Source organism: Accipiter gentilis, chromosome 19 (assembly GCF_929443795.1).
Source record: "Accipiter gentilis chromosome 19, bAccGen1.1, whole genome shotgun sequence".
NCBI lineage: Eukaryota > Metazoa > Chordata > Aves > Accipitriformes > Accipitridae > Astur > Astur gentilis.
The window spans coordinates 25,382,828-25,399,318 of record NC_064898.1 but is presented as its reverse complement, the minus strand read 5'-3'; the positions used below and the strand labels follow the sequence as shown (position 1 = coordinate 25,399,318).

The 16,491-nt window shown below is 40.9% G+C and overlaps 1 protein-coding gene across 10 annotated transcripts; it reads right to left on the bottom strand.

Annotated features, from left to right (window-relative positions):
- Nucleotides 1-3,290: 3,290 nt before the first annotated feature.
- On the bottom strand, nucleotides 3,291-16,469 carry THAP12 (THAP domain containing 12). Of its 10 annotated transcripts, none has more exons than XM_049823066.1 (8): nucleotides 16,303-16,389; nucleotides 12,617-12,791; nucleotides 11,287-11,995; nucleotides 10,279-10,430; nucleotides 8,879-8,999; nucleotides 7,194-7,301; nucleotides 6,117-6,153; nucleotides 3,291-5,861 (listed from the first exon to the last, which is right to left on the bottom strand). In XM_049823066.1, the coding sequence occupies exons 5-8, from the start codon at nucleotides 8,891-8,893 to the stop codon at nucleotides 3,913-3,915; spliced, it is 2,109 nt and encodes a 702-aa protein (XP_049679023.1). In that variant the 5' UTR covers nucleotides 8,894-8,999; nucleotides 10,279-10,430; nucleotides 11,287-11,995; nucleotides 12,617-12,791; nucleotides 16,303-16,389; the 3' UTR covers nucleotides 3,291-3,912. The 10 variants fall into 10 exon arrangements, with proteins under 10 accessions (XP_049679023.1, XP_049679021.1, XP_049679026.1 ...); XM_049823064.1 differs by lacking the exon at nucleotides 16,303-16,389 and having other exon boundaries at nucleotides 11,287-11,481; nucleotides 11,647-11,995; nucleotides 12,617-14,933; XM_049823069.1 differs by lacking the exon at nucleotides 12,617-12,791 and having other exon boundaries at nucleotides 16,303-16,377.
- Between the last annotated feature and the right edge of the window lie 22 nt (nucleotides 16,470-16,491).

Below are 16,491 nucleotides of genomic sequence, written 5' to 3'. Positions count from 1 at the left end.
TGTGAGCGTTTCTGCCGATGGAGCGCGTGGTCACGGGTTTGTGGGAGGGCTGTAGACAGCACGGGTGGCTTTAGGGGATGGTAAAAGCCACCCTTTAGGCTGTAGCCCCAGTTCTACAACTAGGAAACTGATTTATTCCTAAAGAGCATTGATGTCAATTAACATGCACCGGGTGGGGGGGGGCATTGGGAGCCTTATGCAAAACACTTATGCAGTAGCCACTGCAACCCAAGAGCATCACCTACTGCAGGATCACAGGGGCAGTCACACAGTTACTCACCAACATATTTAATTAACTGTGGGACGCTATATTTACTACTACCTGCCTTGCCTTCAAGGACACTGCCAGGGATATCTGTTGCCAGCTAAAACAGAAGACACACAGGCACTTTTAAGAAAAAAAGCAAGCTTGCTACATGAAAATCAATAAATAGAAACATTGGACAGCTATGGCAATAATAAAATGAACAATTACTACATTAGGGAACACGCACATTCAATTCTATTTGATTAACAGTGTTATTTTGCAAAGTAAACTTACAATGAACATACACATATTTTGAAGCTGCTGTAGATCCAAACCTTCCAACTCTGTTTTTTTGGTGTTTTTTTTTGCTGATGCATCACTACTTATACCCAGGCAAACTGTTGAGGAGACTGCTATTCTTTCTAAGAACTGTTTTCCTTAGGGAAAGTAGGGAGCATTAGAGGTCTGGAAATTACTGAATGTTAAGCCTACTTTGGGATAACACCTATTGTTATTCTACGTTAGCAACTGTTTCTTGAAACAGATCCAGTAAAGAGATTTATTTTCATCTTCTTAGGGTAATTGGGATGTTTCTGGCAACAGATCTGCAGTGTTTCACAGAAACAGAGCACGGGGGGAACAGGATAGCTGCACCCTGAATCATTAAGTGGTTCTGGTCCTCGGCTTCTTTACAGCCGAACCTTGGCAGCCAAATAAGCAGTTACAGGATTTCTGCAGCCAGTGATAGAAATAAGACTACAGGAGATAGAAAGCTACATGCTACTTTTTGAAAAAGAAATAGCGGTTTCTAGCAGGAACTCTGTGCATGGGAAAGGGAAATAGAGTTTGTGTATTCACACAAGCATTTCTTTCACAAAACACAATCAGCTGAGCAGCTAAGGAAAATCCACTTTCACTAAAATTATTTATATCTCAGCCGTGACAATTAAAATAAATTAAATAGACCTATTGCTTCATTACATAGAATGCACCAGAAAGCCAGGTCAAAGCAAGGTAAATACCTCAGATACACCTTGGAAATCTTGCCCTGAATTGGCAAGATATTTGAGACGATAATTCCTTCCGTTTTATGGAGTTAAAGAAGGAAAAAAAAAAAAGAATCAAAATTTATCTTCAGTGATTATTTGTCCCAGTTTCAGACACTTCTCTGTCAGTCTCTGACCTGCTCTAGCAAGTGTTCTCTTTAAAGTTACATTACTGGGTTCCACTTCAGTCGTACCCTTTCTCCGCACCCCCAGAAAAAAGACGGGAGCCACTCTAGTTTCAGTGAATGGTTTTCCTCCACACAAAGCTCTTAAGTTAAAGTTAAAGCCTTGCAATCTGCTATTCCTTTGCTCCTCTGCATCCTGCCAAGCCATCGCTATTCAGACTACCTGCCACAGGTTCTTAAGTGATGCACTGACGTGCCTAGAAAATGAGACATTCCTCTCCAAGAGGACAATTCAAATAGGCTAAATAAGGAGCTTTTGATTGATTACAGACAATCTTACGCACCTCTGTGAAAGGCAGTGCAATGATCGAGCACACCAAGCAATCAAGGCTCTTGGAGCCAGCTAATTAGCAACGCTAGTCACAACTGTATGTCTCAGCTGAGCTCCAGAAGACACTTCAGTAGCTACAGGAATGTTTTACTGCATTTCCCTTCTTCAATTTGTCTCAGTACATTGGTCAAAAAGATCTCATTTACACAGTCAGAAAGTAGTCTGCAGCTATTTTGGCCAATTATATGGCGCTGGGTGTCAATTTTCCTTCTCCAATTACGCCTGTAAGCCTGGGCTCATCCAACCCGACTATTGATATGGGGCTCACAATCTCAGAGGTCATGACCACCCCACATTGCTGTCTTTAGCAGGGGAACTCACAGGCATTCCCAGGATGGGAAAGATCCATTTATTTATTTATTTAAAATTGTAATTGAGATCTTTCTTTAAAAAAAAGGCAATTTTCTGTATGATTTCTAATTTTAAAATGCCCCCCCTGCCCCCCCTTTTTTTTTTAAATAGCATTACTATAGATTTAGGCTATTTTCATGTATTCAGAGGAATAGAGCAAGCTATTAACCAAAACACTTTTTACTGATTGAGGCAACAATTGCATTAACATGAAAGCACGCCAGAAAGCATACACAAATAGCAATGGAAAGAAAAGACAATACTTTTTACGAGTAATTTTTACTACTCCAGTGCAAATAAAAGCTCCTGAAAGCATTTCTTAAGATGTATATCACCACTTTAATATCTAAGCTTACTTAGTAAAGGTGGATTTTTTTTCAAATTTATTCTTATTGTTTGACTGCATTAAAACATTAAGAACTGTATTTGTCACAGTCTCTACAATCATTCAATTTTCTGTTGCTGGGGGCCTTTCCCACTGCAACTGGAAAGTACATAAAAGGAACACTGTAAATAAGTTATAAAATTGGCATGCATCAGGATAGCTGCAAAACTTAACTTTTGCACCATTTCAAATTTAATCGCTTTCTACCTGTTTCAGTTAGAGAGAACTTCCACAATTAAAAGCACTGTATTTAGTGCTATCTCAAAATACTTCAAAAAACCTTCAGCAGAACATACAGATCAGAAGCACTATTACACAAAGTTTCCTGTGTCTTAAGACAATACCACTCACTAGAATTCCAAAAACAATGGAGAAAAAATTGCCAAAACTAAAAGGTACCTTACAAAAGAATACACATTCTCAGAGGCACAGCTTTACTAAGAAATTCAATACTACGTAAAAAGCAATTCACATTTTATTTTAAATTGCAATAAACTGTACAAAAATGTTTTATTCTTGCCAAAAATAACAGCAATATTTTCAATCTTACTTCTAGACAAACAACAAACTCTTATTTTAATCTCTCCTGGGTGAGTTTACGAATAAAGAGACAATAAGATGCATGGGTTTGTGTCAGAGTCAGGATAGAATGAACAGATTTAAACATTTGTGGAATAAATTTTAAGTTTTTAGTGTCTTTTCAGAATTTACTCCTGCCATGCCTGTTAAAAGCCTAAAGAAAAAAAACAGGTTTGTGTCTCACACAAAGGAATGTAAACAATCATCAAGAGATTAAAGAGGTTGACTCTTCCAATGAAACCGTAAACGTACCTCTATATCACTAACATTCACTTTACACCAAGAACAGTCCACAGCACGAGGATTGTGCAATAGCTGAATCCACTCTCCAAAATGCCAATTAAATATACACCAAAGACTTTTTTTTAAGTTTTCAAAAAGAATAAAATCTTAAGTAACAGAACTGAAATGGTTTATACTCTTTTTAACATTGAGGTTTTCTTCTTATCCTAATTGAGTGAATATGTAACAGCCCCATCAGATCTACAATCACAATGTACTTTTTCCAAGATGCAATAAAATAAACGAGCACCTAGTGAAGTCAATCAAAGGTAGAAAGCACCTCTGCCAAGAGCATGGGCTTATTTTCAGGCTTGGTTTTGTTCGCATAACACATTTAATGCAGACTAACAAAACATAATTTGGGTCACTGACACAGCTTCTTCAGTCTGAGACCTAAAATGGAAATACAATTGCAGTGATTTTTTTAGATTTCACAGGTTTTTTCCTCGGTGTTGAAACTTAGCTAAGAAAAAGCTGTTTCAACAGATTGGTTAGAGCTTAAAAAATTAAGCATCTTCTGCTACTTCAGAGTTGTTTGAGGGAATAAAGTCTTCTTGAAATTCCACTTTATCTGGGTAGAGTTTAATGTAGGTGTCCACCATTAAATCTAAGTCATGTTTTATATCAAAGTTTATGTTCAGCAAAGCTAGGTTGCTTGACCTTTGCTCTGTCAAGGTGTTTTTCAGGTAAGCCTTTAAGCGCTTTCGTCCTATTTCATATTTTTCATTCTCCACCTTCATCACTGGAAGTATGCACAAGACTTTAAGCAATGCGTAAACGTTAGGGAAAAACTTTATGTCAGGCAAGTGAAGTGCTTCATAAATAGTAGCTGGAAGTTCAATATCTTTTCCTCTGTGCTTCCACTTGATTCTCCAACAATGAAGCTCAGCAGAAAGTGTGTCTGGATTAGGCAAGTCCTTTTTGTACATGTCAGCGTGATGCTCCTCGGACGTATTGAATTTGAGCTGCCCCATGACTGAGGGCACTAATGATAAGCACTTCAGAGCTTTTAAATGTTGTTCTGAGAACATATCTTTTAATTCTTGAATAATATGCTCCACTGTGGGGACACTAAGGATTTCTTTGTAGTAATTTTCTGACGTTACCTCAGAGTCCAAGTTCCCCTGTTGTGCCCTGCGAAATTTACCTGGGAGTTTAATTTGTACATCCAGTTTTGCAGCCAAATTTGTTGCTTCCTCAAACCAAAATTCATGGTAAACTTCAATATTCTCCATCACTTCATTCAGAGAATGCAACACTGCTGTTAAGCTGCTAGCTGCAAAAAATACATCTGATGTTTGTCCTTGGAGATTTTTTCCGAATGCTCTTGTAAAAGACAGAACGTTTTTCAGAATTACAATAGTGACAATGAAGTCAAAATCTGTTAGTGCACTTGAAAGTACAAATGCTCGACCTGCAATAAAGTTGTTCCACCTAATAGACGAGTCGCTGCTTACCGCATCCAAGCACAGTACCAACGCTTGCATGAGGTCCACTAAAACCTCAAAAATATCATGTCTGCCTGTCCACTGAGAACGGCAGATCTCCTTCAGCTCATTACCCTTCTCCTCATTGTTCTGAAAAAGAACAGAAATTGTGTTGTCCAGTTCTACTAGTAATTGTGGAGACTGATTAAAAAGACAGCAAACTTCTTCAATTGTTCCCATTGCGTTGGAAACACCAACAACAGGAACAGATTTTGCCAGCCAAACATTTAAGGCACAAGAGGAACACAGTGTATACACAGCTTGTGGATACTTTTCCAAAAGTCTTGTAGCCACAATCTTCATTTTAGAAGCAAACCCACTGGAGACGATGTAGGCTTGACCTCGACAGTACTCCATGTTTAGACCCCACTTTTCAGTAATAGTTGTGTGGAACTTAACAGCTAAAATTTCAGGATCAGCCTCATATGGTAAAAACCCTATGAATTCTTCTCTCAGATTATGAGAATCATCAACAAATCTCACTAACACTGGCAAATGTTCCTCTCCTGCTATGTCTACTACTTCATCAGTGACGACAGAAAAGAAGTGTGCGTCTCTTACTTCCCTCAGTGTCTCTTCTCTAACACAGTTTTCACAGATCTCAAGCATTTGCTTCTGCTGAGTTTTTGAACAATACTCAAGATTGACTGCAGTCATCTCAAATCGTTTCCTCAGAACTTCATCTCCAGCATTTATTCTATATTCCAGTAGAGCTTGAAAGTTATCTGAAGTAAAAATACCTTCTGGAAGCTCATCAACATTATGGCCATCCAAAGGAATATTTTGTTTACCCATTAGGATCAAAATTTCAAACAAAGATTTAAGGTAATCTTTGTTTTCTCTTTCTTCCAGTGTTAAGGGGACAGCTTCTTCCTCTTGTTCTTCCCCTCCTTCCTCAGAGACAGTATTTTGTTCATTGCTTTCGTTCAATTCTTGAGTTGCCTGTTCCCGTTCAAAAGCTTCATCAACTACAAAATGTAAAATACTGTAAGTGTCAAGATAACATGAATAAAACATAACATTTGCTTTCCCTTACTATCCCCATTACTTTTAAGTTACTGGAGTCTAGAGAAGAATGAGTATTTGGAAAGAGTTTAGACTGGCTGTTTGAATCAAGCAGGAACTCATACTCCTGATACATATAAACTTAGTTACATGTCCTGCATTACCTTGCAGCCTTAGTAAACAAAGTTTTTATGAACTCAATTATTTTGCCCACTTACTCTTTTGCTGCTTCAGTGTTCTTATTTCATCTTCACTCTTTAAAAAAAAAACACAAAAAAAAAACAACCACCAACTTATATTGATGATAATGTCTAGCACAAGACCTTGAAACATTAAAACACAACAAGATCAGATACAAATATTGTAGATGAGACCATTTTTAAGTGTGTCAGTATTCACCAAAAAGTGTTAGAAGGTCCAAGAGAAGGAGATTTCTTCAGGTTGTTTATTGCTGCCACAACACATATCTCCTAACTACATGAGAATAGTTTGCTACTACTGCTGATGTTCCCATACTTATATTAGGAATTTGTTCAACATGTATTTTATAATTCTTAGTAAGTAAATTCCATTAAAGAATTCTGTTTCAATATGAACATGCACTGTCAGTAGACAGAACTGTCTTTAATTTCAGTCAATAAACAGACTCAATCAAACTCATGAAGAAATACTTAGAAATTGTGTGTAATTTTCCAACACATAAGCAGAGTTTAGGAGCTGAATTCCTCTTAATTGTCAGTATACTTATAACCACAGAGACCTAAAGACACTTTTTCTGTAAATGACCCAAAAGAGGTATCGACAAGACACAATTCTACAAAAAACTTCTTGATCTTGGTTTTATACATGGATCATCTTTACAGAACAATAAATAAAACAAGCATGGCTGAATTGGTGCAGACTTCAAAAATTAAACAGGTGAACTGAAGATCACAGTCCATATGTAGCACGAATTTCAGGGTACCACACATAAGTTTCATTAAGTTAGCACTGTAATAACAAGCAAAAGAAAGTTATGTGCTTTCTTTGGAAGGCAGAATCAGCTCTGGATCAACACATTTCATTTCCCAGATTACTTCATTAAACCTTCCTTAGTAGATAAAATTTATATCAGCATAATATTTGGGCATTTGACTTATAATCAACAAAAAGATACTGGAATAGGCAGTACAGAAAATGCAAACACTCAAGTACTAAATATTATTATTTGACACTTTCATACAAAAGTTTAACATGAACTTACTTGCCTTTATTGGTTTAATATTAATTAAAAAAAACTTACATGAAAAACTTACCAGCTCTTTTATCCTTTTCCTATGTCTGCTGTGGGGATTGTTCAAGTGACTTGTAAGGTCAAATATAGTTGGCACAGCATTATCCCGTAAAACCGTTCTGTAAGGGCTCTGTAAGAAGACGGATACCTAGATTGGGGATTTCTTTGGAAAATTCTCACTATGGGTGCACAAAACCACCCCAGAATTTCAGACCCCAAGCCCCCCCCTTTTTTTTTTTTATTTTTAAAGTATTTTCACTTTCTGACGTTTCAAAACAAACAGAAAGCTATGCTATGCAATTCACATTTCAGGGATATCAAGAGAACACTGAAAAAGAAAAGAGAGATACTAAAGAAAACCCAAACCCAAACCACAAATACTTTTTCCTCCCCATTATCTTCATATCAAAGACCCCAAATGCAGCAATTTTAATTTACTGCAATATTATGATTTTTAAAAATAAACATTCTGGATAAAAAGACATTTACGAATCAGAAAGGAAACATTTTGTCACTATTGTGCTTTCATTTTTATAACTTATTTCACAATTCTAGAAACAATCACATAAACATTTTCATTGTGAAAATGTTCAACTGCTTCTTTATGGAGACTTATAAATTTCATAAAACACTACCCTGAGAGATCATATTGAAGGAAAAATTATCTGTCAAATGAGCAGGAGGAAGAAAAGACTTCTAGATGGTCATGTAAATGCTTCTAGCAGTTAAATAAAAATTTTTTAAATAAAATTTTGTATTTGGATATACCATAAGCTTACATTGTCTAAACTAATTTCCAGTTAAGTACAAAATTTTATCTGATGAGATTTATACCTGTCCTTAGACTGAAATACATTTTAAACAAACCAAGTTTCATAAACCTTCATTTCAGATTCAGAATTACTCCCAATATTCATCTGTTTGTTTCTGGGATGCTGGCTAATCAGAGACCCTGTCACGTGTAATACCACCAGGAGCTCAGAGTCTGACCTGCGTATTTTAATTATCCTCCGTAACTAAAGGACTGATTTTGCCTATGTATCACAGCCTAGAAATTAAAACTTGATACAGAGTCCCAAGTCCACCAACTCCTACTGTTACATAAGCTGTTAAAATCAACATTATCTTGTTAACAAGAAAAATTGAAAGCTATTATTTCATTAACAGGCAACAGTGCCATGATTTTAGCTGGATAAAATATAACGGGAATCAAAAGCTTGACAGACGTAAAGACTGTTTAAATCTCTTGGCCACAACAGAATGTAATATAACCAAATCACACTATGTACACACTTCAGTAACAGCACATTAATGATTTTAAATAATTAGAGCTATGTAAACTTACATACTTACACCCAATAAATTTAAATAATGTTGTAACTTCTAGTGACAATAAACAAAATAAGCATTGCTTTGCATGAGGAACGAACTGCAGTGAAGACCAGTGCTCCACAAACATATTAAACCAGCAGGAGCAGCTCTGCTTTTCTCTTCCCCAACTGCTCATTTCCACCTCATCCTTTGTGCCAACATCTGCGAGTCTGTGTGGTGCCCTGGATCGTGACAATGATCTCAATTAAGAGCAAGAGATTAATTTTCCCAGGGACCAGTTACCCAGGCAATCAAAAGATTAAAATGCAGCATTTCGATGAAAAATGTTACTCACATTTTGCAAGATGCAGTAAACAAATGCTTGGTTTTACTTACACTTCTACATATCATAGAAGTCTCAAAATGTTTAGCGCACAATCTGTAATGCTTGTTGAGTTGATCTGGAGTTTTATCTTCTAAATCTGCCCTTCGACAGTTCTCTACCCATCTTTGACATCTGCATGTAAGCAAAAGAATTAGCTAGTTTTAAGATGAAACAAAATCCCCTACAATTTCAAACAGTACTCAAAATTGGAGTGCAGTGAGCCCTGCACTTTATGCAAGGCTAAGGAAAGTTCTGTACAGCTTCCGTTGTAACATACCACCAAATTTTTTGAAAAATTTGTTTTTCTCCTTTTGTTCACCACTTACCACTGCCCCAGGAAATTCAGGAATCTTTTCCCTTAATTTATATACTCTTGCCTTTGTCTCACACACACAACAGATTGTAATGCAGGTGCTCACGAAACCTGACCATTTAATTCTTAAGAATTTAATCTTAAAAGTTAAAAAAGAAACAGATGTGCTTGTAGACTAAAGTCATAAAGTTTTTGAAGGCAGCTATGAAAACAGCTGTCTTCTCCACCTCCCTCCAAAACACAGCATTTTTTGTATTTATTGTGGTCACTGGGGAGTTTAAAGTACATTTCTGAAAAGTGAAATAAAAATAATAATGCAATCATTCTACAGACACTGCTCACATGCCTGAAGTAAGTTTTTGTTAGATGCGTATTTTTACATTTACTTCTGCTTTGGATTAGTTCTCTGAGATATAACACAAAGCTAAAGAAACATAACCACTTGCAGTAATTGATGCAAATGCATTAGTCAGCTTCTATTTCCCCCAATGGGGTCTATGCAATCACTTCCTTGCTATGGATTTTTGAGTAACAGCATGCATAGACCAATTCTGCACAGCTACTCCAGTAAAACTCATCTGCTATTTTATTTGTGCAGTAAAAATATAAATATAAATTAACAAGACTCCAGCAGCTATTGATATCTCTGTATTTAAAAGCTTAAACAAAAAAGCCATTTCCTTCCTGCAAAAATAATCCTTGGCAGCAGCGTCATTTTAATGCACTTGCTTACAACTTATGGGATCACAGAGCCACCAGTTCACAATGGCACATAAGTAAACAGAAAGTTGAAAACATACAATACAAATTACTAAAAACCTTCACATGAACATGACCAATGATTTCTCCATTATTCTAACTGTACAGAGTGGTTACACTCTGTTATTAACCACCCAGTATTCCTCTCCCATTCCTCCTAGGGTAAATCCTTCCCCAGACAAACTCAAGAATACCAGAGACAACTACATTATAAAGAATTACAGTAATATCACAGTAATTCTACAGCAAAAAGGAGAAGGAACTTTCACTACAGTCTCAGTGGCTTATTTTACCTTACAATCCATTACTTTGCTACATACTTTTCAACATGTTACATACTTTTCAACGTGGACTCATATTTTAAAGTGTTGTGTTGTTTGTTTTCTTTAACTGGTATGTGCTGGCAATGTCCACACGCAGAGAAGTTACACGAAGAGTCTAGTACTTCAGTAGGGCAAAGTGGGGGAGATCTCCCCACAACCCAATCATTGCTGAAATTCATGAAAGTGAAAAAATTACTTGGTCCACTGAAACCCAAAAGGTTTTAAATAGTCTTTTTTCATTCCTAAATTAAAAAGAAGATGGGTTCTGACTCAAGAAACAGCTAGAAGTTACGAGAAAGCAGTTTTGCTATGATTTTTGACTGCAAACGTGGAATTATTGCTCACAGGAGCAAGGAGGAAGAAAAATAATTGGTGATTATTCAACAATTTAAGAATGAAGGCTGTCTCGTCAGATGTTTTGGTGGGCAGCCCAAATGAGGAAATCCACAGCTCTGAGTGGATTCACCATCTCCTCTACTTTAACTGAATGCAATAAAGGGCAGCTGTGAAGATGAAAGGGTAGAATCTTGGATTCTGATCTCTGCTGGCTGAACTGTTTGTGCATCTCAACTTTTCATTCATGCAAAGTATCAAAATAACAGTGGCTGCAAGTGCCATAAAACCGGAATAATTTCTAACATTGCTCTCATAGATCTACACATAGTATTCTTAATAATGACTTGAAATAAGAAGAAGAACAAAAATAAAATATCATTTCTTTGCTCAGTCTTTTGGCACCACAGAACTTGCACTCTTGCTTGGACAGTGCAACCACCCAATAAGGGAGCGTTCTCCATTTAACCAAACAGTATAAACACAGCCTTTTTCCATGGGGGGCCTTTAGCATGCAGATTATATTGAATCTGGCTCTCATACTTTCTGAGTGGGTGCCAATTACTAGGTAACTCAATAAAGGGGATCACATCGGGCTGTCACAAAGGCTGATGAGCCTCCCTATAGTTAGTGGGGAGGGTTTCAGTCCAGAGGGGTATCCAGAGGAAGAGCCGGACCCTAGTGGTCTTACCTGCCTCTCAGTGACTCAGGGAACCTGAGGAAGACTGCCAGGAAGCAAAGTCAGAGCTCCTCACATAAGTCCTCTGAATCACCTCCTGGCAACCACACAGGGACAAATCGGTGGCAGCGGTGGTGCATCTAGAACTGGCACACAGTTGTCAAGGACAGAGAAAAATGAGCCTGAATCCCTTCACCTCCAATGTTGCTGCCAACCAGAGAACAAGTTCTGTCGGTATTAGTAATAGCTAGGGACCAGATCAGACTAATGAGTAATGGCAAAAGATAACATGAGCTCTTCAGAGGGGTCTTACTCAGGAAATGAGTCTCACAAATATTAAACTAACCACCCAATATTCCTCTCCCTTCCCACCTTCTCCTACAGTTACATAAAAGCAGCAGCCTTTTGTGCTGAAGTCAACGCTGTCTGAGCATGCGATCCAAAAGCCGCCCTTGGCACACAGACACCCGGTTTGTGGATCCTGATGAGGCACGGGCACCAAGCTCCTCGCCCCATCGGAGCAGCGGATCGGTAACTGGAGCTCTGGACATCTAGGAAACTCTACTGACAAAGGCTGGAGTGATGACGTTCTCTCAGGCAGCTACAGGAGTAGAGGGAGATAGTGGACGTTATGCAACTGGAGTCAAACACGCAAACTCCACCTGAGTCTGAATTCGGCCCTTCAGTCTGGCTACAAGTTTGGTTTCAAATCGAATGCTCTCTGAGGAACAAGGAGTGGAAGAACAGAGAAAAAGGAGGTCAGACCCCTGAAGTCACCCAGCACAGCTCTGCATGGTATTATCCAAGCAGCAATTAAAAAGATTTTAGAATAAAATTATATATAAAATTTTCACCAGTTTTTAGTATTCAACAAAGGCACACTGTATACTGTTGTACAAGTGCTTTAGTTGCAAAATATTCGGCACAAATTAAAAGCCATTTCAATGCAATGTGTTACACCACTGCTTAGGTATCACCCATTAGCTTTTAAGGTTTTCTTCAGTCACAAAGTTTACATTTTCAGAGATTTGCTGACATCTCATGGAAGCTGAAGTGGCGTTTTATTGAGGTGTGGATAGAGTGTAAACCATTTACATTATCTCAGTATTGGTCAACTGCAGTAAAACAGCATCTCTTTGCTTAAGAAATATTTTGTTCTAAGTACTCACACTTCACCTTAACTTAAACCACCATGACGAACAGTCAGAAACACAAATGAGGGTTAAACAGACAGATCTTACTGTAGGGATCACTGCCTAGACTGTATAAAACTATAAAATATGCATCCTTACTGGGGTAACAAACTATTTACATTAATATTTGATATGAAAAGACTACATACCATCCATTAAATGCAGCTGGTTCTTTTCCAAAGCCTAATCTGTACACCCCTTCTCGTTTTCTCAGGTAGCAACGATAAATGAAGGCAGTCTTAAATAACTGGTTAGCTCTCACAGAGTTGCTAACACTCAAAAGATCAGATTTGGGATATCTAACTGGAAATGCTTAGTACTCATCTGGGAAAACATAAAGGCAATTATTCAGTTATTGTGGAAAAACTGAAAGCAGTAAGGTAGTAGAGACAATTTATCGGGCTCTACGTATTTCTTATCAATGATTTTTTTTAAAATCAAAATTTATTTTTAAAGATGTATTCTAAAGCCTTTATACTCAACTTTCTCACTGTAAGCTGCCAAGTGCAACCACAACATTTTTGGCATAAAGTATTTTGCTCACCAGACCAGTCTGACCTATAACAGTAAGAGGTTTCTATGACAGCAAGCAGTGCAAGCAACACATTGTCATTTACAACTGCAGATGACTTCTGTAGTTCAAACAGGAGAATAAACCACTAACAACCTCCAGTGTACAAAGCCAGAAGGTTGCACAGATTATCAGTCATTAAATGCTGTTGCTAAAATAGAATATATGATCAACTTTGGACATTTTAACACAGGTTTAAATGAGAAAGGTGTAAGACATTAGTGGAGGAAAAGACTTGCAGAGAACTTAGAGCGAAGGGAGCGTCATCTTTGTCACAGCATATTTTTAAGAGTATGACAGATGCTACAAACAGTTTAGGTATAGCTTATCCTTCCTTTGGACAGTGGAAAGGTCTGGATGATCTTTCAGGGTCAATTTTAACTCTATTTTGTATTATTTTGTTACAGGAACATTAATCATATTAGCTTGAACTACTTCAAGGGGATTATGAAGTAGTCATGCACTCAGAAAGCATGCTTTCTCACACACTGTAGAAACGTAAGCCAGTACATGCTTCCGAAAACCATGTCTGCGATCCACTTCAATGCTTGCAAAAGAAACATCCATAAATCTATACTGTTCCAACTCATCGTAGCTGACATGCATTGTTCTTTCAAAAGGGTTTTCATTTCTAAACTTTCACAAATGGTAGTTAAAAGTAGTAGTATTCCAATTCTGAAATACAGTTTAAAAAAAAAAATCTTTAAAATTGTGCATCATTTAATTAACTGCACATATCTTTGAGTTCCTACCATGGAAAACATTCGTTCAAAATGTATTTCAGTAGAAAAATTATAAACTGAAGGGGGTATTTTCTTCATACAATAAACTGTCACATATTGACGAATTTTGCACAACTTGACATGACTCAGATTTTACAGCACGGACTCCTTAAAAATTAAGACTGAAGTTCAGACCACACCAAATCTCTTCAATTCCACACACACTACAGTTATTCCTTTGACTATGTAAGAACCTCTGGCTGTCACAGGACGGAGGGTGGAAAGAAACACTAGGAACGAATCATACAAATGAAAGGTTAAGAGTAGGAAATCCACTATTTTGATTTTAGTTTTCATCAAAAGCATAAACATATGTAATACAGATTGTACTACAAAATCTGGCATGTATCGGCATCAGAAAGAGGCCTGGTTATCCTGGCTTTAACGCAAGGTATTGCATTCGCCCAGGAGAGCTTGACGACATATCTGAAGACACAGCTTTAAGCAGCAGCTACTACCTATATGAGATTTTTATATCTTCATTTGACATCCTTACAGGGGACTGTTTTCTTAGAAAAAACTAGGTACCCACAATTCCCATGAGTTTTGCAATTTTCCAAAAATCAGGTCAAGCAGCTTCAAGGAAGGAAGCAAGCCACTATCATGTATAAATCATCAAGAATTTCAGCCTTAATTACCTACTGTTAGGAAAGAGATAACTGGCATTGCTCTAGTGCCCATGCACCTTCCAAAACTGTGAGGAGCAAGTAAAACGATTTTAAGAGCAGTCTAGATTTAAAGGTGAGCTTCTTTCCACATGGGGGTTTCTACCTCTAAGTGCGTGATTTATTTTTCATGGTATTGCTCTACCAGTGCACCACCCCTGCTTTTTGCCTGTTGGGAACTTGAATATCCCATCACTTCTGCTGTTGCTCATGATGCTTCGACATAAACCATCATCCTTGGAATCCTGTGACAGCTGCCTGCCACGCCAGTGTCCTATTTGTCACGCACACACTTTTGTCATCCAGCACCACATCACCTCAGTACACGCAGGAGGACTGACAGACGTCCACCACCCGAGCCAGTGCTGGCCCTGTTGTGGGCTCCCCACGATGCGTGGGCTCCCTTGCCTCATCCCATTGCTCCTGCACCCTTCCAGCAGCCCCACACCTCTAACAGCCACCCAACCCATCGCTCCCCAAACCCCTAACAGATGTACATCCCCTCACGCCCTCCCACTCCCCTCACAGCCAGGCAGCCCCTCAGACACCCCCACTCCCCTCACAGCCAGGCAGCCCCTCACTCCATCAGCCCCCCCAGTCCCCTCACAGCCAGCCATTCCTTCACTCCATCAGCCCCCCACTCCCCTCACAGCCAGGCATTCAGTCCCTCAGCCCCCCACTCCCCTCACAGCCAGGCATTCCTTCAGCACCCCCCACTCCCCTCACATCCAGGCATTCAGACCCTCAGCCCCCCACTCCCCTCACAGTCAGCCATTCCCTCAGCCCCCTCACAGCCAGCCACTCCCTCAGCACCCCCCACTCCCCTCACAGCCAGCCATTCCTTCAGCACCCCCCACTCCCGTCACAGCCAGCCATTCCCTCAGCCCCCTCACAGCCAGGCACTCCCTCAGCACCCCTCACTCCCCTCACAGCCAGGCATTCAGCCCCTCAGCCCCCCACTCCCCTCACAGGCAGCCATTCCCTCAGCCCCCTCACAGCCAGGCACTCCCCCAGCACCCCCCACTCCCCTCACAGCCAGCCATTCAGTCCCTCAGCCCCCCACTCCCCTCACAACCAGGCATTCCCTCAGCCCCCCCTCCCCTCACAGGCAACCATTCCCTCAGCCCCCCCCTCCCCTCACAGGCAACCATTCCCTCAGCCCCCCCCTCCCCTCACAGGCAACCATTCCCTCAGCCCCCTCACAGCCAGCCATCCCCTCAGCACCCCCCCACTCCCCTCACAGCCAGGCATTCAGCCCCTCAGCCCCCCACTCCCCTCACCCCCAGCCATTCAGCCATTCCCTCACACCCTCAGACACCCTCACTTCCCCCCCCCCCCGGGGAGGAAGGGGCGGCCGCGCCGACGCATGCGCAGCCGCTCGCCCTCCTCCCCGCCGCAGGCCGGAGGGTCCCGCGGAGCCCCGCCCCCCTCCCGGCGCCACAGCGCGCGCGCGGCCTCCGCCAGGAGAGCCGGCAGCTCCGGGCGGCCGCCGGTCCCTCACAGCCCCCCCCCCCCCGCCTCCTCCTCTTCTTCCTCCTCCTTCCGACCCGGCCTTCCGCCGACCCGCCCCGTCCCGTAACGGCGGCGGGTCCCCGCCTAGGTGAGGAGGCGCGGAGAGGGAAGAAGGGGGAAGGGGAGGGAGGCGCCTCCCCGCCGCGCCGGTGTCTCCTCAGGCGGAGGGCTGCGGGGCCTGAGGGGAGGGGAGAGGCGAGCGCGGTCCCGTCCCCCCCGTCCCACACCACCCCCACCACCCCCCCCCAACCCGCCGTTCATGCCTTCCTGAGGCGGCGCCGGCGGTTCCCGGTTGGGGGTCTCACCTGACCGGGTCCCGGGGGAAGCGGAAGAAAGCCAGGTCGGACTGCGTGCTCTTGCGGGTGCAGTTGGGAGCCGCACAGAAGTTCGGCATGGTCTCCCCCTCCCCCCGGATTGGCGCCGCTGCCCCTTTAAATCCGCGGGCCGGAGGGAGGGAGGGGGGGGGGGCGGGTGTGTGTGTGTATGTGGGGTGG

Bases quoted from the DNA above. Each gene is read 5' to 3' on its own strand.
- THAP12 (XM_049823063.1), bottom strand. From the start codon at position 16,391: ATGCCGAACTTCTGTGCGGCTCCCAACTGCACCCGCAAGAGCACGCAG. The intron at 9,000-16,302 runs GTGAGACCCCCA...GCTTACATGCAG, and splicing joins TTCCCCCGGGACCCGGTCAG to ATGTCAAAGATGGGTAGAGA. The intron at 6,154-7,193 runs GTAAGTTTTTCA...TTTTTTTTAAAG, and splicing joins GGAAAAGGATAAAAGAGCTG to AGTGAAGATGAAATAAGAAC.